At 37.1% G+C, this 21914-nt stretch overlaps 1 protein-coding gene across 2 annotated transcripts in view; it reads right to left on the reverse strand.

Moving 5' to 3' along the window:
• MYOM1 (myomesin 1) overlaps positions 1-21914 on the reverse strand; it is an 848953-nt gene that overhangs the window by 459457 nt on the left and 367582 nt on the right. For both annotated transcript variants that reach the window (XM_044065566.1, XM_044065567.1), the window contains exons 7-8: positions 8350-8438; positions 8148-8210 (exon numbers count right to left, since the gene is read on the reverse strand). In XM_044065566.1, coding sequence (XP_043921501.1) covers positions 8148-8210; positions 8350-8438 — 152 coding nt within the window. The remainder of the gene's footprint in view (positions 1-8147; positions 8211-8349; positions 8439-21914) is intronic.

A 21914-nucleotide genomic window follows, 5' to 3' on the forward strand; every position in this document is an offset into this window, starting at 1 on the left:
CTCTTTTATCTATGAATGTGAGATGCTGTCAAATGCTTTTTTGTAGCCCATCCATGCCATACTTTGATTCTTTCCCCTTTTTACAGATCTCAATTATGCTTTTATTTTAAATAATCCTTTGTTCCATATGACTTTCTTTTGTTATCCCTTTGTACTATTGCCATGATTGAGTTTTCTTCTAAATGGCTATAAACTCTGTTGGCATCAATTCCAGTGTATAGTTTATACATCATCAGAATGTAAGTTATTGGTCTATAGTTTTTAGGCTAGCTTGCAGGTTCGCTCTTAAGGAGGAGTATTATTTTTTTCTGTTGTTAACCAAGTTTGTGTCTGTTCATGGTGCGTACATAAAAAGTTCTTGCTCATGGCTAAATCTTCATGTAAAGATGTTACTATTTTAGCCAGAAGTTAAGATACTGGATCTGGTCCTGGTGTTTTCCAATTAAAAGCTTTTCTTAATTTTTTTTTCAGTTTCTCTGGCCATTGATTCATCCCATTTCATATCCTGTAATTTGAACTTCTTATTCCTTCTTTTACTTCTTCAATCCATTCAGCATCTTTGTTATGTTCCACAGGATCTTTATAACTGTTTCTCCAAAATGTGTCTATTTCTTCTTTTATTGGTGGTGTTTCTATTCATTTTGCCTTGCTTCCCAATTCTCTATAAAACGGTTTTGGGGTCATCAATAAATTGCTTATTTTGTACTTTTCCTTTTATTTATCTGCATATCTTCTACATTTTTCTGCTTGTACTGTTATCTTTAGTTAATTATTTACAATAGTGTAAGATAGATCCTGATCTGTTCTGATACTGTGCATTGCTTTTATCGTGTCTATCCTGAGTATTTTTGTTGATCTGTTTCCTATTCTGTACTCTTCTAACAGTGACACTTCTTATCTTAATTGCTTTATAGTTTTTTTCTATTCGATACTTCCATGACAGCATTCAATTTATCTCCTTCCTTTCCTGTACTGTCCTGTGTTTTTGTGGTAAGACTGTATCTGTTATTAATTTAGCTGCACTGTAATATATCCTATTTACTTCTGTTATATCACATGAATTTCTAGGAATAGTCTCGATTAACGTGTTCATTTGCTTTATCAAACTTTTAACATTTTGAGTCCTATTGACATTCTGACGTCTATTTCTTTGACTGATCTTAACATGTCTAACTATCTGTATTAAATCAAGCTACTCTTCCCTTAGACCATTTTCTTCTAAACTGAGGGCACATTCTTTGTTCTCCATTTCCTGTGGGCATCCTACAGAAAGTTCCAGAGTATCCTCCTGTGCCATATTCTCTCCTGTGTCATCCATTGCTCTTTCATACAGGAAGAACTCACTGGCTTATCACTCCACAGCATTGAATGACAGAGTTGCCACAGTTTCCTGTTCCTTCTCTTGCTGTGCAACTCCACCTGAACTTTTGTACTGGTTTCCTACTGAAGGTTCCAAAGTATCTTCATATGGCAATTGATCAGATGTTTCCGGGCCACTGTTTTCTCCTTAATTTGAAGATGCATTATTCTATCCTGCTGTGGTGTTATCAGTTACATTTTCTACACTAAATCCTTCACGTCGCAGGTAATCCATAACCTCAGTTTCTGTTTCTTTAACTTCTCCATTACTAATCCTCTTTTCTACTTTCCCTCTTTGTTTTCTTATTTTTTGTATTGTAAACATGTCCATATCTGGATGCCTTTGCCTGCTTTTCTCTTCAAATACTTTTGGTGTTGCTGTTATTGTATTGATCAGTTTTTCTTCCTCATTAACATAAACATAAACATTGCATCATATTAAATCTCTTTCTTTCCCATGTCCACATTTGTTCTTCAGATGCCTCCTGTTTCTCCTTACTTGGGGACTCATGTTTCATCATATTGTAATATAACCTGTGTTAGACTTTCTATACTAAATCCTTCACTTTGCAGGTATTCCATAACTTCAAGTTCTGTTTAATTTCTGCTTTACTAATCTTCTGTTCTACATTCTCCCTTTGTGATCTTAATTTTTGTATTGTGAAATTTTCCATGCCTGGGTGTCTTTGCTTGTATTTCTCTTCAAATATCTTTGGGGCTGCTTTTTTGTATTAATTAATGTAGTTTCTCCTTTGTATAAATATTGCACTATATCAGATCTCTCTCTTTCCCATGTCCATATTTCTTTTTTATACCTTTCAAAAATCGCTAGATGTTGTTCTTTACATTTTCGTACTTCCTCAGTTGCTTCTTTTTCCAAATGGCCCAAGGTTTCTAGTCTATATAATGTTTTTCATGAATCTGTACATGGTCTGTGTTCTCCTGTACAGAGGATACTATATACCATGAATGATGCCTAAAATGGTTGGCCTACACAACTCCTCCCAGTAGACACCACCTGGAGACTGTGCTGATACAACTCCATTCAATTTTTGGTGATTCTGAGGTGATAACACTCAGTATGTTTTAGGGAGGTGGGAGGAACCTTACTGTACGCAGGCATTGGCCTGAAGTCAGGACTTATCTGTGCATTTTGTGCATGAAAGTGAAAGACCTTAACCATTATAAAAAACCTGCCTTCACATCACACACACACACACACACACACACACACACACACACACACACACACACACACACACACACACACACACGTATGCACACATGCATATGCACTCATATGTAGAGATGTGCACACACACACACACACACACACACACACACACACACACACACACACACACACACACACACACACACACACACGCACACACACAAACTTGCACGCGCACACACGTGCACACATATACACATGAACATACACGCATATATTTATTTTTACAAATATACATATCTATAAATTACTTTAGTGAATGAACTACTTAGACTTGAGCATTTTTACAAACTGCTAGGCTACAAAGAATGCTTATAGATGCATAGTGGGACAGTTGGAATACTTCTGTTACATGAGTCTTTCCCTCAAAAACAACATACAGGAATTCAACATATCACTTTATCTTCAACAGGGCACCTTACAGTGCATCAAACATCCAGGATACACCCATCCTAGGTCCTTCTGGTGGCTCTTTAGAAAATACTAAAGCCTCTTTCCACCAGCCCACAAACACATGCACTCAGCATGGAAGGTCCACACACTGGTCCATTATTGGAATACTTATGGCATTATCTCTAAGTGTGTATTACAATAGTTATCAATTGAATGTAAAATAAAACAAGAAAATCATGTGTTTTACTGACTGTAACCTGATTGTTTACATACAATAATTAAATTAAGGTTTTATATAGAGAGACGTTAACTCCTTTAGAATAAAACCATAGTAATATACATGGCAGATAATATTCAGGACTCATGACTAAAACCAATGCAGAAACATGTTTGCTGTATTTTCACTCCAGTTTTTCTCTTGTCACCCACCCACCCACTCAACTTGCACATTCATTCTCCGAAGAGGTGAGAGCTTGTGGCCCATTCATTCCTCCTTTGGCAAGAATCATGTGGCAGAGCTGCTGCCATCATCCATTCTAAGGGACAGAGATGTCTTACTTAAGTCCTAACCCCTGTATATGACCAGCAGCACAATATAGGATACAGTGTTCAATGGGCCTTAGTGATGGCATGTGACTCACCTCTAAAACTAGAATAATAAGCTACTGACAAAGAGTTAATTCCTAGTAGTGGGTTGAAGGAGGTGTCTTTCAGTACTTGGTAATCCTGATACCTTTCTATAATTTTTAGATATTGCCCATGACATACCTTTAACAGGTCAATTGGTTACAAAGCATACAAAAGGAAAAGTGATGTACAAATTGACTGGTTGCAGTACTGCAAAAGATGTAATGAGGTATGACAAAAGTAGATATGTCAGGAGATAAAGCCAAGGCATCATCAGCGTCTTTAGTACTTACTCAAGAACCACTTTATATTGGGCAACTAGCGAGATTTAACAACCCAAATGTTATTAATTAACAGGTTTATTCTTGTACTTGGGGACATGCTTCTAGGTAACTTGAAGTTTTAATGCTAGTATCTTTTTGAAACACAAAATTTAGTGGGTATATTCAACACAGTACATTTTCCAAAGAAGGTTTTAACAGTCATAGCTGCTAACTTACAAAAACATGCATCTGGAGCATTTCTCACCGGGCCTCATTCCAAAGCAGATTTTCCTGGTAAACAAATCTTTAATAAAACTAAGTAAATAAACTTCAAATCTGAGCTTCTGTCATATTTGTGAAAGGTATGTGCATTCAAGTACAAAAGATGAAAGTACTCCTTAGCATCCAAAAACTAAGGGGGTTGGTTGAATAGTTTATTTCTATTTACAAAACTGTAATAATGATATCTGCAAATGAGTTTAATGAAAAATGAAAAAGCATTTTCACATCTTTTGTTTGGAAGCAAGGATGTACCCCAGGAATCCACTGGCTGCTAATGTATTAATTGCTGTATGGTCCAGAGGTGAAATGTTCCCCTGGATTTAATTTATGATGAGTGGGAGGCTCAAAGTGATTTTTGTGGAGAAAGTATGGCAGATTTTGTATTAAGTCACCAAACAAAGTAGTAGAAGACCATTTAACAGTGGCTTAACAACAGCAAAATGTTTGGTATGAAAGGAATGGATAGCACTCACTTCTGTCTAGCAGAACAATCTGCAAGTTATTTGGGAAAGGGCATTTACTATTATAGGGAAAGATAAATTAGTTGAAAGGTAGAACTTCAAGATAAGAGGCAGACCTGTAAAGTGTACCATGTAAACATCATTAATCTCTGATGGCATCGATTCTTTCATTAATAGCATAATATATACTACAGTCTAGAGAAAACTACAGAAAATTAGCTCTTATGTAGAATTTTAAAATAGATTTTTTTTTGGGGGGGGGTGGCATCACCAAACTTGGATAGCTTTCTGTCTTGGGAAGGGTGGCATGTGGGAAATACCTTGTAAATACACATTTAGCATGTTGGTTCCAGCACACAGATAATGTGTATTTAAAATATGTGGTGCATATGGAATATGGAATATGGAATATTCTCACAGCAATTTATCAGGCAAATATTATGTATTAGTTTAACAGGATACTAACTGGCAATTATGCTGATCTAAAAGGATGTAGCCTAGAAATATTGAATCAGGATGTTTGCTCCTCAAGTGGCTCAGAGTGGGTGAGCTGGAACTCACCTAGAAGACTAGAAAAGCATGGAGTATGACAGCTCGTTTCAAGTTAACTTGTGGAATTGTATGTTACCGAAACATCCAGAGTTTAAGATCATAGGAGATTACTAGGCTATTGACCCGAAGGTCATTTTATGCCTAGCCATTTCATCCCAATGTAATACCATAGAAGTATTAGTTAATACCCAAGATTGCATTTAGTAATGGCTACCCATGTCCAGAAAGGTTGTGGGCGCTATCCCTGGTAATAATTTATGGTGCCCCAGAGCTATGATTGTAGCCTAGTTAATGCCTACAGGCTGGTACCCTTTTAAGAGGGCCTTGCTTGGAAACACTTTGAAAGATTAATTCTGCCCGATGGAAAAAAAAAAAGGTACCTTTTTTTGCCAGACAAATGGACTACTATTTTTTTTTATTTTTCCTGAGAATTTGTAAAAAATAAATTTGTATATTATGAATGTCCTGACTCTACTCTCTCCTTGGCTGGGATGAAAAAAGAGCCTACAACTTCCTGGTCTTCTAAATCAAAACTGAATGTCTGACCTGTTGAGTCACTGACAGTGATATATTGGTTGAGCTCAAATTATCGACATATTTTTGTACTTACATGTATTTTACAGACACTGTACATTGAAAGTGATCCAATATTTCGTGCAAAACAATGTTTAGTAAACAATTATAATTCCCTGTGTTACAGTGATTCTCCAAATGAATTGCAATTTTACATCTGTAAGTAAAATATTTCAAATTGTTTTAAGAGATGATCATGTTTTGTTTCAGTGTGAGATTTGGGGTCTGAAAATAAAACCAGCAAGAGTGGAGTGAAGTATATGCGGACACTGAAAGGAATCTACACTTCTTTTGTTATAAAAACTGCCTTCTGATTAATTACCATTAGAAACTGGATGAGAATTATCGGAAAAATATTGTGTCAGATTAAAAATGAGTGAGTTCTAAAATGAACACTGAGAACTATTATTGGCCTTTTTTGTTGTTGCAGTTTCATCTTTCCATCTTTTCTTTGAGACTATTTATTTTTCATATTTATTTATTTATTTATTTTCTTTTGTTGCCCACGTTAGTCCCACTAGGCATGTGGCCTGTTTTCAGTGGAGATCCAAGATGGTATTCATACTGACTTTTTTGCCAGAGCAAGATATTGAGAATTTCTTTTCAATAAGTCTTTTCATTAAGTGCTGTTTAATCTTTTGTATTTACCTGAGCTAACACCAACTCAAGTTGACGGGGCCTCTGTTCAACATCTCATCTGAAGGACTATACTCAGGAGAGAATTACCCCCTATAATGCACTGCAGTGTCAGTAATGGAAAACTAATTCAAGCACCTGGGGTGGGAAATGAACTGACAGTCTTCTGATCTTCACACATTAAAGGTGAGTACCTTATCGGTTGATCCACTGACATTGATAGCTTGGTTGGCATCTCATTACTCACATACTTTTAGACTGAGAGTCTTTCCTAGATACCCTCTATTTATAGCGATCCAGTATATCACTGCCCCCCGATATTTAATAATGTCTACAAATAAACTGAAAATGCAAGTTTCTGACGATGACTGAAGATTGATCAGGTAATCTGTCCTTATATATCTACACCATTAGCATTGTGCTAAATTACAGGAATGATTCAGCCAAGTGCTGTACATTCAGAGAAGGCTACACAGATAAAGAGTATAAATACTGATTTATGGAGACTTCAGAGCTCATTTTTGATGATGTGTAAGGTTATCCAGTTTTGAGGTTTAACAGTGTAGAGTGTAGTACGTAGTGATATTAAGATGGTAATGTGATTTAATTCTGTATATGTGGTTACAGTCACAAAGCAGTGGAGCTCTGTTACATATGTTAACAGGAGCAATGCTTAGGAAATTCAGGCATGCTTTACTGTTTGTGTACTAAGGAACATTAGGACACAGTCATTACTGTCAAGAGGATGGAAGCTGAGAAATCAGATCACAGTATGCTAGAGTTGTACTATTATCTGTACTATATACAACAGTATACATAATAACGTATCTCTAACAGATATGCTGATGCACATCTGCACCAATGTTTGAGTTGGACCAGTTGTTTTGTTACTGGTGTGCAAGATCAAGTTGCAGTACTGAGATACCAGTCATCATAATCATGTTTTAATGAAGGCATTAAAGGAAAGACCACTTACTAATAAAATGTGTTTCCATAAAAAAGCACTACAATTTTACTACATTATTATGTAGTAATATCATTATAATAAAATAAATGCAGACTTTTTCACAGTTTTTAACTATTTATCAGATACTTAAATCAATAAAACATGTTTATTTGACATGGATTATTGTATTTGATAATATTACTGATAGTACCTAATGTAAAAACAAAATAAAACTTCTGTCTCTTTGCATTCAAAAACTTAACTTACTCTGGTCAGGACAATACTACTAAATAAGGAACTGCCTCACAATGAACACTGCCTGTAATTATATGGACAATTTTGGGGCATTCATATACATTCTGAATAGCACCTTTCTTTCAGTCCTTCCTACCTGGTTAAAAAGAAATAAAATAAATAAATAAACAAGCAAACAAATTAATTAATTAATTGATGTAAAATTAAACATGTCTTCACTATTTTTATAAACATTTCAGATCTAATGAAGACAAATGGATATTCTTCCACAGGCTTTTGAGGTTTCACTTCTGAAGGAGGGACTTTTTAAGTATACGTGGGTCAGGTTTCATTAACTATCCACTCATTACTGGATTCCTAAAGTGAGGAAAAGATGTCCCTATTTCTTGTTCATCACTAACTGACCTGAGATATTAAAAGTTTACTGAATGAAACATGTCAAATGTAGAATGCTAATGTAGAAGAACAATTTTTGCCTTCCAAGTCTGTAAACTGTACAAATGAATATCTCAAAACAAGCTCAGAAAATAATGTCATGCTATTTAGAAAACCACTGTTTCACTTACAACTAAATGGTATAGAGACAGTTCCTGGCTGAATTGTTCTTTCATCAAGCTCTCCCTTGTATCCTAAACAGAAATAAATAAATATTAGTTTTAATGAAGCTTTTCTCTGAATTAAATTTTTTTCAAGCCAAAATTTTAAGCTTATATTGGGCTGTCCACATTTATGATTAAATATACAGTGATTCATGTTGTATAATCTTACTTTTCACCACAAGTGAGGAATATGTAGAAACTTCTCCTTTGACATTCATAGCAGAGACCCGATATTGGGCAGTATCATCAAAATCACATCTGTAATAAAAGAAATTCCACTTAATAAACAGACCATTTTCTGGGGTATGCTGTTTGCCTATTAAACGTTGTAAATAAATAAGTCAAAGCATCGGCAAAATGGTAAAGATCATTCAAAAAAAGCTCATCAATACGACTACTGCAAAAGTGTACATTGTGAAATACAGACTGCTTAGCTAGATTTCTGTGCTTTGTACCTCTCTGCGCATATTTCTGGAGCGATCTATATGAGAGTCTTATTTACATAAAAATGGTACAAAATAGAGGGTTATGATTGGTCTCCAATCATAGCCACTTTATTACATGTTTGAGGCATGGACACTAAGAAATTCACTTCTTAGGCAAAGCCTGAGAGATGAATCTTGGCATCCATGTCGAGAACACATAATAATAGGTTATGACTGGCACGACCCGATCATAACTCTTTGTTATGCATGGAGTCCTATCTACGCCATGTACTATTAGTTACAAAAAAAAAAAATTAAAAGCAATGTGTTTTACTGACATTGCTTAGTGTGCCCTCTTGCATAGACAGCAAGTAAGAAAAAAATTCAGGGTCAGATTTTAAATATTGCCCTAAATTTAAGTTACTTATGGACTAATGTCTACAAACGTAAGTGGATATAGGAGGTAAGATATTCAGAAACTAAAGGAAAGCCCCTTTCTTACACCTGACTGTCACAGCTATGGCCCTCACCTGCCTTACTCTCTAACACTACCTTACATCATCTTAAAATAATGTGACAAGAAAAAGGAAATCTTAGCAAGTGGTACATACATCTGAAAGTACTGTGATGGGCGGGTCTAACTCTATGGTAGTGTACAACAGGTTTTTTGGGCCATAATCACAGCACTCCATGCACTACATATTTTATTATATTTTTTATACAGCTGGCTACTGATGTCTGGCTGTCCAATGTTCTCATTCTCAAAAGAATCCATGCAGTTATATTTATTCTGGCAAACACAAAAAATTCTACATACCAGGACATCCCTACACAGGGGTGATCACAGGCACTGGAGGTGGTAAGAAATTACTTGCCCCTCCACTTGAATGCATCAATGGCCATTATGCAAGGCAACTGGATTAAGATAATAATATCCTGAACCTACACCATTCCCTTCCATACCATTCGTCTGCCCCTCTCTCTCTCTGTCTGACATCATCTTAAAATAATGTGGCAAGAAAAGAGATCTTATGCTTCATACAGAAAATGTATCCCCAGCAGTCAGTTTAAATAGTCATAGTACAGTCTGCATTTTCCTGTATGTGAGAAGACTGGATATGCTCTTTGGACATTTGGGATGCCTACCTCCACAAAAAGATCACTAGGGAGTCCCAGAAGTTTCTAAATTCCTGAATGGGAACTAGATATTTTCAGTTCTGGACACTTCCGTTCGGTCTCACCTCAACCCCAGGGTTTTCTCCAAATGCATGTCTATAGCTGAAAAAAAAACAGAGTCTGCAGTGAGTGATGGCATACCGTTACCTAGATGACTGGCTCCTAGCCAATCCAATACTGAACAGTGTAATCTTTGTGATGCGGTCTCTTCTTTGAGTTCTTGGAATCATGGTGAATACCCTAAAGTCCCAGAGTTTGCTCTCTTACTTTCTCACTCTCATCAGCTGCACACTGGACACCCTGTATTGCAGGGTTCACCTTCCTTGAGGCAGGATCCTTCTCTTATTGCACATGGTGCTTCAAATCATTCTTTATCATTCTGTATGTGCCTCATTATCTAAAAGTATTGAGGTTGATGGCAGAACCTACTTTCATGGTTCTGAAAGCCAGCTTTTATATGATAATTCTTCACTGGACCTTAAAAGTTCAGTGGTCTCAGCTGACAGATCAATAATGCAGCAAAGAATATCCAAGACTTGCAAGTGACACTTGCAGAGGAGAACTCACTTTTGCCTTCTATGCTTCTTTGTCAAGATGTGATGAGGTTATGGGATTTGGGAATGAACTATGTCTACAAATCACTTTTAGATAGCCAACCATTTTCTGTGGAAGCTGCAGAGCAGGCATGATCTGGAAGATGTCCTAGTGATAGTTCTATTCACAGTGACTCACTCTGATTGGCACAACAGCGATCTGGAGAGGAAGCTGATTTGAAGAGTATTATGAGTAAACAGAGGGCTACTAATAACATATGAAAGTCTTAAATGTTGAGCTGAGTAAAGTGTTGATGAGGATGGTCCTGCTCATCCAGACCTAATGTTATGGCAAGGACATAACTTTAATTTTTGTATGCATTCCCACCATTCCCATAGATTACACACCTCACTATAAAATTAAATGAAGAAACACCAGCACTCATGCCACTGATACCAGATCTCACCATAAAATTCATGGAAGAAAAGACAAGTACTCATTTTTTTACCCCTGGAAATAAATATCCCCTGGCAATAACTCATAAAGAATACCACTGTTGTGGAGCAGTGTCCCCATCCACATAACACATACCTGTCCATATTCAAGCACAACTTAGATCTATGCAGGGGAAACAGAAAATTTACCAAAGGACTGTCCTTCTACTACTAATGGACAGAGGGATCTCATAAATGCTTAATCCCGTGCATGGGTCCTCTCAAATTATTTATGGTAGGATCCCAGTTATTCTCACTAGGGGCAATATATAATTATTGACCATGGGATGGGTAAGGCAAATGTATAACTAAATGAGATAGGTCATTTCAAGAACAAAAAGGGAAATTGTCTTGCCTTAAAATGGCCTTCAAGGGCAGCTAGTCATGTAGTTACCTATGAACCTATGGGCCTATAATACAGTAATCTCCTCTGTTCCAAGCCAAGGATGTCCCCATCATCGGGATGACAACAAGATCAACTTTAAACCCTGACTCCTGATGCAGACCCCCTTGTCCTAGTGAATTTGCTTTCTGAAGTATCATGTTTGACTGCAGCTGACAGGAAACTGCCTATAGTCTTCAGGCCTATGCTTCCAAATTGAAACTCTTCTCAGTCTGTATGGAATGGAATTATACCACTGACAGTGAGCTTACAGGTGATCTTGACATATTTCAGACAGCTGTGTCATTTCCCCCTCAGTTATTCTGCAGCCAAGGTCATGCAATGGCAGTTTCAGCACATAACTTTGAGGAGTGCAGAACTGTCACCTCTGTTTAGCTCATCATCAGGTTCTTGAAGAAGTGCTGTATCTAACTTCTCATTTGAACACCACCTTCAGCGTTGCAGTTTCCAGACATGCTTGTCCACCATTTGAACTTGCTTGCTCAGTAACCTTTAAGTTTCTCTATATGGATGATCTTCATTTCCTTATAAGGGTGGGTTTGATGTTAACTGAACTGGTTCACCAGTCTTGTGCTATCTTTTGTGGCTGCACAAACAAGTGGATAAACAGCTCCTTACACTATTGACATGCACTATCAACTCAAGTATTAGCTGAACCTGGTGGGTGTGGACGTTTAGGAAACTGGATCAGTAGTTTATTTCCTTTGTACCATTGCACTTGCCAAGCAGATACATTTCAGATGTGTTGACACCTGTATGATTTTTTTTGCCATCAGATGGCTAATCACCCATTTACAAATGATAGGTTCAGAGTTCACTCAGTTAGAGCAAAGGTTACCTCCAGTGCTTGCTTTAACAATGTCACCACTGCAGACATATGTGTTTCTGCCACTTGACATGATGCATGGTTTCACCAAGCATTACTATCTCAACAGGAGCTAAGGGAGATGGGTTACTTTTGGATGTTCAAAACCAGTAAGGAAAACTTCCTAAACACACATGAAACCTGAAAGCAAATAAACAGAATTTCTTCCTAGTCCCTAGGTACTATGTGATACCATTCATTAACTGAGGGATGGTGATGTGTTCAGTGTTGGACAGGTTGAAAAACAAATTAATTTCAAAATACAACACGTTCTTTCCTCGTGGTTTAAATAGTGAAATAAATTGAATGAGTATGCTCGAATGACGTCTGACTGTTAATTGTTTTTTATTATGCTGTTTTTTTTCTGATTCATTCCCCTTTAAGAAAATCACATTGTAAACTTATGCAGTTCAATGTAACCTTTACATGTACTTAAAATATTGGTTAACTAATTTTGTGCTGAAAAAATATGAAATTTTCTCTGCTATTTGGATGGATACTTCTTATATACCAACAATGTCTGCTTTCCTGCTTCTCTGACTGTTCAATTTAATGGCAGCTGCTTGAGATTCAATCCAGCCTAGGACCCATCAGGAAGCATTCCAATATTACATATGACAATACAATCTTACTTCAACAGTTAACCAGCATCCTTCTTGAATAGCCAGAAATACCCTCCCTCTATTCCCCAATGGATTTTTTCTGTTAACTGCTGCTATAGTCACCTGAAGTTAAAAGAATTCCATGCAAGCAATAATGCCTGACAGGGTGGTCATTACCCAGTAATGTCCTGATAATGCTCACCCTGGAGGGCATTAGTGAGACCAGAAAATGAGATCTCTGTTAAATTGTTTTGTACTTTTTAAATTACTATATACTTTTTATAGTTTGATGTAAAATAGTTCTTCTGCCTAATATTTTAACTTGCTGTAGCATATGTAATTGGAGGAATTACTTCACATTTAAAATCATGTTATGTGTAACACACACACACACACACACACACACACACACACACACACACACACACACACACACACACACACACACACACACACACTTGTGTGTTACTTTCTTTATGTAAAAAAATGGCTACCATTTGCTTTATTTCTGTTCATGTTTCACAACAGCTTAATATGCTGCCATGAAGCAGAGGACTTGTTTTTTACTGGGTATTATCTGTACAGCAATACCCTGGAGAATGCCTGTTCTCCAATCAGTATAGAGATGTATATTTTGCCTATTCTTTACATCCATGAAGTATTTCTTATTCTGTATCTGCAGTTCTTGATTTATTATTAGAGAGAGATTTTAGAGAAGCCACCTTCCTGCAAATCAATATGCATATTCAAAGTACAGTTGTACAGTCACATGACAGAAAATTTCCTGCTGACTTTAACCACATTTTGTAATCCCTCTCATACATGTGGAGTGAGAAATTTAGCAAAAGTCAACAGTTGTATGCGGACTATCATACATACTTATCCTGAGATTGTCATGGTTTTACATTAGGAACGTACTAGAAACATTTTCTGAAACACAATAATAGATACATTTGGATTTACTGTGATAATATCAAAGTTTTGATATTCACAAAACAAAAATTCATATAAAAGTAACAGAGTGATTACTTCTTTTCAGTGAAAATTATGGGTCTGTCCATAAGTAGCAGCAACAGTCAAACAGGTTTGCAGTGGGCTTGGTCCAGTACCAAAGTGGCCAAAGACTGCGGGGCTAAGCATTTTAGACCTATTAGCCTGACTAGTGTAATATGCAATGCCATGGAATGAATTATTACAGAAATGATCAACAAAGACATAGGCAACCTTCAAACGCTGGACTCGGCCCAGTTTAACTTTGTCTCCTGAAGGTCATGCCTACTAAACCTAGTAGAGTTCTTTGAGAAGGTCACCAAGGCAATGGATGTAGGGGAAAATGGTGCATACCATCTACCTGGATCTGGCTAAAGAGCTCGATACAATACCCCACTTCGGTATATTTGAAAAACTCACTAAACTAGGCATACCCCCCTATAAAACTTGCAGGTTTGCCATCTGGCTCACATATAGGATACAGGAAGTCAGGATTGGTGATACCACCTCCAATAAGAGGCCCGTCACTAGTGGGGTACCTCAGGGCTCCTTGCTGGGACTGCCCATATTTACCATCCACTTCTCAGAGGTAAAGACTAATGGCAAGAGCATTTGGCTGACCAACTTTGTAGATGACTGCAAACTGGGAGCTGTCATAGAATCCACCCATGACACAAACATCTTACAAGAGGGTTTAACACAGACAAATGAGTGGTGCCAAAGTCATGGACTAAAACTCAATGCCAAGAGATACATTATAGTGCCTTTTGGGAAAATCATCACCCAAGCTAAACACTCCATTGATAAGACATCCCTAAGAATTGTCCCAGCCGTCAGGTATCTGGGAACATATGTAGACACTAATCTGGCCTTTGACCAACATGTGGCCAAGGTAGTAAGACAATCAATTTATATTGCTCAACTTATAAGTAAGGGCATGGCATCATACTCCAAAGAAGTTATAGTGCCACTTTATTTGGCCCTTATCAGGCCCATCATTAAGTATAATACCCTCTTCAGCAAGGACCTGAACAGACACATGCAACAGATGGAACACCCATAAGGTTCTTGACCAGGAAAATCTGGATCTGTATCATTTCAGTGACCACTTAATTGAGCGAATCGCTATTTGTTGAACTGTATTAAGTGAAAGCTCAATTAAGCGAACCTTCGGTTAAGCAAATTTTTTCCCAGGGAAAGGACATGGTTGGCCATCATCGGGTATTTGTCCTTTTCCCCACTGTAGAGTGATCTCGGAGTTGGTATATTTAGTTAGTGGGGTGTGGGAGGCACAGCACCCCACACTGGGAGGTGTGGGAGGCAAAGCCCACCACTTTGCAGAGTTTTAAATATAGTTTTGCTTGTTCCAATCAGTGGGTGGGCAGCTGTTTTTTTTCCCTGGGAAACTTTTCACTTAACCGAGGATTTGCTTAATTGAGCTTTCACCTAATACAGTTCGACAAATAGTCATTTGGTCAATTAAACATTCACTCAAGTGATAATAATAGACCCAAAAAGCCAGGGTATAAACATACTGTCCTATACAGATGCCTTAAAGCCCTATCTCTGTAGTCTGTCTCCTACAGGTTACTGACAGGAATCAATGCTTGGCATACAAGGATCCTTGGATCCAGCTCTGACAGTCCTTTTGCACATCCACAAAATGAACAGCATCAAGACCACTACATCCAAGGATTTAAATTCTGGTTGTGACATAAATAAGACATGTTGGCAAGACAAATATGTGTCTCATAGGATCATCATGGTCTGGAACAGGGTCCCCATCCATGTGAAGCAGAGTCCATCCCTAACCCTATTCAAGCATAACCTTGACCAGTGATTCAAATTCACCTAGGGTCTAGCTCCCGTGTCTCTTATAGACAGAAGCAGACACTAATGCTAAAACTAACACCTCCTCACATAACCTTTAGAAACTTCCCAACTAACACATCCCCTCCTAATAAACACCCATGATGCATATGGACACATCTGAGTTGGATTGCATGGCTGGGGTTATAAAGGCCCTAGTAGATGTTAGCCTAGTATACACCTATGAACATTTAACTTGATTTTGTTTCAATGGTTGCATAGTTTCAGGGGCTTCAAGCGAGGACCACCTCCCAGTGGGGGTTAAAGTTACAGCTAATGAGTGATATTATAAGTGAGCAACAGGACAGATATTCTGCCCACTGTATGTCCTGATTAAATAAAGTAGTGGGAAAAAGCACTTCATGAATGGTTATAGAGATCTGTTGTATATTGGATATTCCAATAATCCTTCACTAAGGACAATAAAGCATAGTTTAATAACAGATAAAAGATGGACCCAGCAGTAGACGGATACTGTGTGCTTAAACAAGTCACACCTTACTAGCTGCTAAGTCCTAACTCAATGAGATTTCAACTAATCGCAGGTTTAACTTGATGATCAACACAGTTTCTATAGGAAATCACCAGTAGTGCACTTTTTATTCGGCAGCATCAGAGATATACTGTGTGTGGTATTTTTTCACTGTGGTTGCACAATTTGGAATTTGTTTATTAAGTAAACAAAAGGGTGTGGGGGTTGAAAGCTTATTTCCCTGTAAAAAGCACTTTGCATGACTCATGACTTTTTTGAAGGGCTGAAAATGTGGCTGCTTTTTTTCAAGTTAAACTTCAGCCCCAAATGACAGCTAATATCCTTTCACTACTGTGATTCTAACAGTGCATAAGCATTTGTATTTGTGTTTCTAAGTTAACCTTTATCACAGTACGGGAGTTTCTAGCTAAAAGAATAAGTCTGTTCAGAGAAAACTCAACAGCCAACTATCTAGAGGGTCGTGTTGGTCCAGTGGCAGTGACATCAGTGCAGTATGCTGGAGTTCTTGGGTTCGAGTCCCAAATGGCAGATGATACTATCTTTTCTATTCTGTGATTTTAACAGTGCCTAAGCAGACGGTTTTGTGTGTGTGTGTGTGTGTGTGTGTGTGTGTGTGTGTGTGTGTGTGTGTGTGTCTTAGTAATTTTACCACTTGTAATTCAGAAGACAAATAATTTATGTAATGTTGCTTAAGTCAGAAAGACCTTAACCAAATAAAATTTAAGCAGGAAAAATCCAAAAGCCCAACTTGCCAATTAACATCCAATCAAAAAATGAACGTCAAGGCACATTAAAAAGACACTCTCCACTTTATTTACAATACTCAATTAACATCTGAATCTTGTATATGAATACTCAATTAACAATACAACACACTTTACACTGTTATGAATAAGTTCTGAACATGGTGGCTCCAAGCATTTTGATGTATTTTTTTGAATCTTTTTGGACATGTTATTCTTTGAATGTAAGGACTGGGATTATTTCCTCACTGGTGCTTTTATTATTGTGTGTTTGATCTTGTGCTAGCCTCCATTGGACTGGGGGTTATATAATATATAACAATATATGTGAAGTGTAATATTTGTTATGTTAATATACTTTGATTACATTTATATGAATGTAAATTTACCTATGTCTCAAGTGATAATTTAATAAAGGTGTCTGAAGTTCTGAACAGTCAATAGACAGACCACAGAATGTATGTGGTGATGCTAAAGAAGCACATGTTCACAACTTTAAGCTAAAATGTTATTCCAACAGTTTATTGTAATAGATATTAGAGGTGAAGTATTTTAACATAGTAACATCAGCCATTGTTACAACATTTAAAATTCAATAAAGGTGTTTATTATTATTATGATCCCAGTCAGTTTTAAAGCGTCTGTTATAACAACAGGAATGAACACATTCCTCTTAACCTTTGTACAAGGAAAATCTGGACAAAGACTCCTGAAAAGTAGGTAAATAGGGACAGCTAATTAGCATTCAATTTGCATACTTAGCAGTTTAACCCTTCCCACTTCAAGTAGGATTATGAGATATCACCACTTCAGAAATACAAATTAAAAAGTTTAAAAACAGAAGTGACAATATGCAAAGATACATTATGCACTGAGTTTTGGATGCATATTAAGTGCAATGATCAGACGTTTACATTTCAGAAATAGAATAAAGGGAATAAGTACACAAACGCTGAAGGCTTTATTGCTGTAGACTCAACTTCTAAGCACAAAAAATCTGGACAAAGCTATAAATGATGGGGGGGAGGGCAGAAAGACCCACATTCTGAAACATATTTTAAATACTGCTCTTACAATCCTAGAAAGGTGCTAGAATAACATGTATTTTGAAGGATATGATGCCAGAAACTCAAATGTCTGTCATTATTTGGGGACTTCAATCCTCTATGATTTGACAGAAAACCACAAATTTTATGAGAAACAGATAAACATATATGAGGAAAAAATATAGTAATTCTTCAAAAATTTGGACATTTGAGAAGTATGACTGTTGTGTATATTTTTAATTTATATAAACAGCACAAAGCCATGTGTCAGCCCAAATCAAAGCCTGGCCTTCATTGTCAGATGCCTCTATTACCCTGCATTCAAAAAAACCCTACTTCCTGCTTTGTCACCCAAAAGCCAGCAGAGCAGATCCCCTGTCAGCTTTTTATCAGTTGACTGAAAGAAAAAAACTCTGTGATGGTGAAGCATAGAAAATACATGCACATAATATATGCAACTGAAAATATGTGCATGTTCTGCATGCATCTCAGACTTTCAAACAGTCTAGTCCAAATAAGACTTGTTCATCTGTTCTTAGGTGCAATATAGTAATATTTTATGATGCAGAAACTGACAATACAAATCCATCCATCCATCCATCCATCCATCCATCCATCCATCCATCCATCCATCCATCCATCTATCCATCTATTAATCTGTTTTCCAGATGGCTTATCCTGATGAAGGTCACTGTTGTCAGAAGAGGAAATAAAAATGGAGATAAAGGCCATATATGTGTGCAAAGCTACTTAGGCAACTAGCTTACTGCAGTACATATAACGACAGTTACCATTGTCCATTAAATTGTAAAGGATCAACTTCTGGACCACTCTTTTACACAGTATTTGTGAAGAGAGGCCTTGCATCTCCATACTGGAAGACACCAAGATAATTAGGAGGTCTGACACCTCCCACATCTGCTCCTTGTAAATGCAATTAACAATGAATATGAGCAAAACTAAAGTCTTGCTTTTCAGCAACTTACCCAGGGATGCCTAGGTTAAATCAAAGTGGATCATCATATCACCTTCAAGTACTGAACCAGAAACCATACAGACCTTTAGAGATCTTGTTATATTACTAGATACCTTGTTGTCCTTTAATACATACATTAAATGTGTTTAAAATGAAATGAAACCTCAGTCATTTTAAAGGCTGCTACCAAATAATATTCCTCATGAGGGAAGTCTGCCTAGCTATTAGAGATGGCCTCATCGTCATCATAATCATCATCATTATCATCATCACACCTGTGCCTGAATATGACCTGTAGCTTCTCACACAGACTGACAATGGCATAGCCATTCTTCAGACATCACTAAATCAAATATGCATGTTTATGGTATATGCTAATGAAAGGAAACAATACAGCCTAGACCTCACAAAGGCTACTGTCCACTAGACTCTAATAAGTGTAAATACAGTCACTTCTTCTATCACCTACAAAATTCTTAACAAGTGGAGGATGGTGACTTCAATGCAAGGGGAGGAGCTACAAGGAGCAAACGAATAGGCAGGACTTTCAGGAATGTGGCCAGACTGTCTTAGATAAGTGAGACTGAGGAGATGGTAGATAGGTGGTATGTAGGCCACTGTTTAAGACAGTAAACAAGCATAAAACAGCATTCATATACAGTCAGTATATGTAGGTTCTCAGTAAAGACATATGCATCTAAATATACCTAATACTTTAAAGCATTATGCTGGGCTGTATGTAGACTTTGTTTTCCTATGAAATCATTACGGGAGGTGGTAGGACTACTAATGGAGAAATTGGAGCATGGGTGTGGGAATGCTGAGAGACCAACTGAGGACGGAAGACACTTAACTATACAAAGTCCAGAGATAGCACCATGGGTGTTTTCAACAGTGACAACTCTAGACATTCTTAATTCAGTTGCATACCAAAGCAGAGTGCCCTCACTCATAGCACTACAAAATACTTACAGTTAACAGCTACCAGAGACATTTTGTGCTGTCTAGGTTGGAGTGGGGTAATGTATCTGATAAGTTTAATCTAGTAAGCGTCCAGACCAGTGGAAGTGAAATGCCGTCAAAAATAGGTGTGAAACTTGGATTCATATCTTCCAATTGTTTCAGCTTCAGAGAACCAGTCTAGCAAGAGGTTAGAAAATAAAGTAACAGAGAACACAGTAACACAATACCAAGTACAACCTTGTACAAGCATGTTAATAGCTGCATAGAGGTAGCTGTACCCACCAGGACGAAGTACAGAACTAACTCAAAAAACAAGCCACCCTGGTGGAATCACAAAATCAATAGGCTGTATAACAAGAGGAAGAAAATCATGGCAAAAATTAGGAGTTACAGCACCCAGAAAGATAAAAGCACTCTCATCAAACTAAACAAACAACTCAGATGACAAATAAACTGTATCAAAGCCAAATCTGAGGTACGTTTGGCCTCCCAGGCCAATGACAATCACAAAGCATTCTTTAGCTATGTCCGAAACCTCAAAGGCAATACACAATTGTGTGCAGAGCTCATTATAAATGGAGCAACCTATACTGAGTCAGAAGATATAGCAAACCTCCTGGCTCATAAATTCAGCTCCAGCTTTACGCGTCTCTCCCCCTCAACCTTCCGTCAAGAAATATCATCAAATATAACTCCCCCTACTATCACTAGGGAACAGGTCTTTAATGCTCTCTCTATAACCAAGAACACTACATCAGTGGGCATAGACAGTATCCCAGGATAACTAAAACGAATAAAGCACCTGGGTGACACACTATATTATTACTGTAATATTATTTATTCAACAAACTAAAAAATAATAAAAAGTAGTAAGCACTTTCACAACCTCACGTTGCTTCATCAGACAAACTAGTATGAATTAATTTCACTTAAATACATACAATTGAGTTCAATAAATCAATCAGTTTAAAACTCAATTAAAATTTAAAGCCAAAGTCTGTGTGCATTCAAGATAAGCAATGCAATAAAAGCAGCTGCATGAAGGATATCTACATAAAGGTTATCTACACAAAAATACAACAGCTTAATCAGACATATATATATATATATATATATATATATATATATATATATATATATATATATATATGTGTGTGTATAAAAAAGTAGCAAATATAAAAACAGTGTAAAATACATACTAAGACCACCTTAACTAACATAACAGTCTATAGCAGCAAAATGAATAAATAAATAAGGCTAAAATCCATATAAAATGGAAGAAATAGGTAGCAAAATTGCAAATTAGTGGCTGAGGCGCCTTGCCTTCAGAAAAGGAACTAGTGAAGTGGTACCATTTAAACCTGGATATCTATCTGTATTCAATTTAATTATCCACCTCTGTTCATGTTCTTCAGTGAGGTTTTCTGTATCCCTTCCCCTACTATTCCTCTGTATATGCTGTAGGACAAAAAATTTAAATGAATGAGACTGATCTGTATTCATAACATGATTGGCTAAAGCATTAGACTGTTTCTGGTTATTTATGTCCCTCATATGTTCTAAAATTCTCTCTTTGAACATCCTATTGGTTTTGCCTATATAAAATGCTGGGCATTTTAGGCAAAAACCAAAGTAAATAGCATCCATACTTCTACAGTCATAGTATTGTTTGGCATGCAATGTAAAATGTTGAGTGGGATGAGTATATTTGTTTCTACTATAAATATACTGGCAGGCACTGCAGTTTCTACATGGAAAGGTACCCTGTCTTTTAGAAAAAATAGTTCTGGTTCGTTTTTTGTTTTGTTGTTAGTACCCCAGGATGCATTCTAAATAGCATGAAACATGATCTATCAGGGTCTCTGCAATTAATGTTTAACTGTAGCATCCAAACAGGCTTTGTGCCTCATGAATGGAGAAAGGCAACAGTCATCCCTCTGCACAAAGGTGGGCCATCTACAGATCTTGGAATCTACAAATCCATAAGTCTCACCAGTCTTACATGTAAAGCCATGGAAAGAATTATCATGGAGATGATCAGTAGAGATATAGTAAACCTACAGACACTGGACCCAACCCAATTTGGTTTCGTCAAGGGCAGATCATGCCTACTCACCCTGGTGGACTTCTTTGAGAATGTCATAAAAGCAATGGA

This window comes from Protopterus annectens, chromosome 3.part0, assembly GCF_019279795.1.
Source record: "Protopterus annectens isolate FY-2018-M chromosome 3.part0, PAN1.0, whole genome shotgun sequence".
NCBI lineage: Eukaryota > Metazoa > Chordata > Ceratodontiformes > Protopteridae > Protopterus > Protopterus annectens.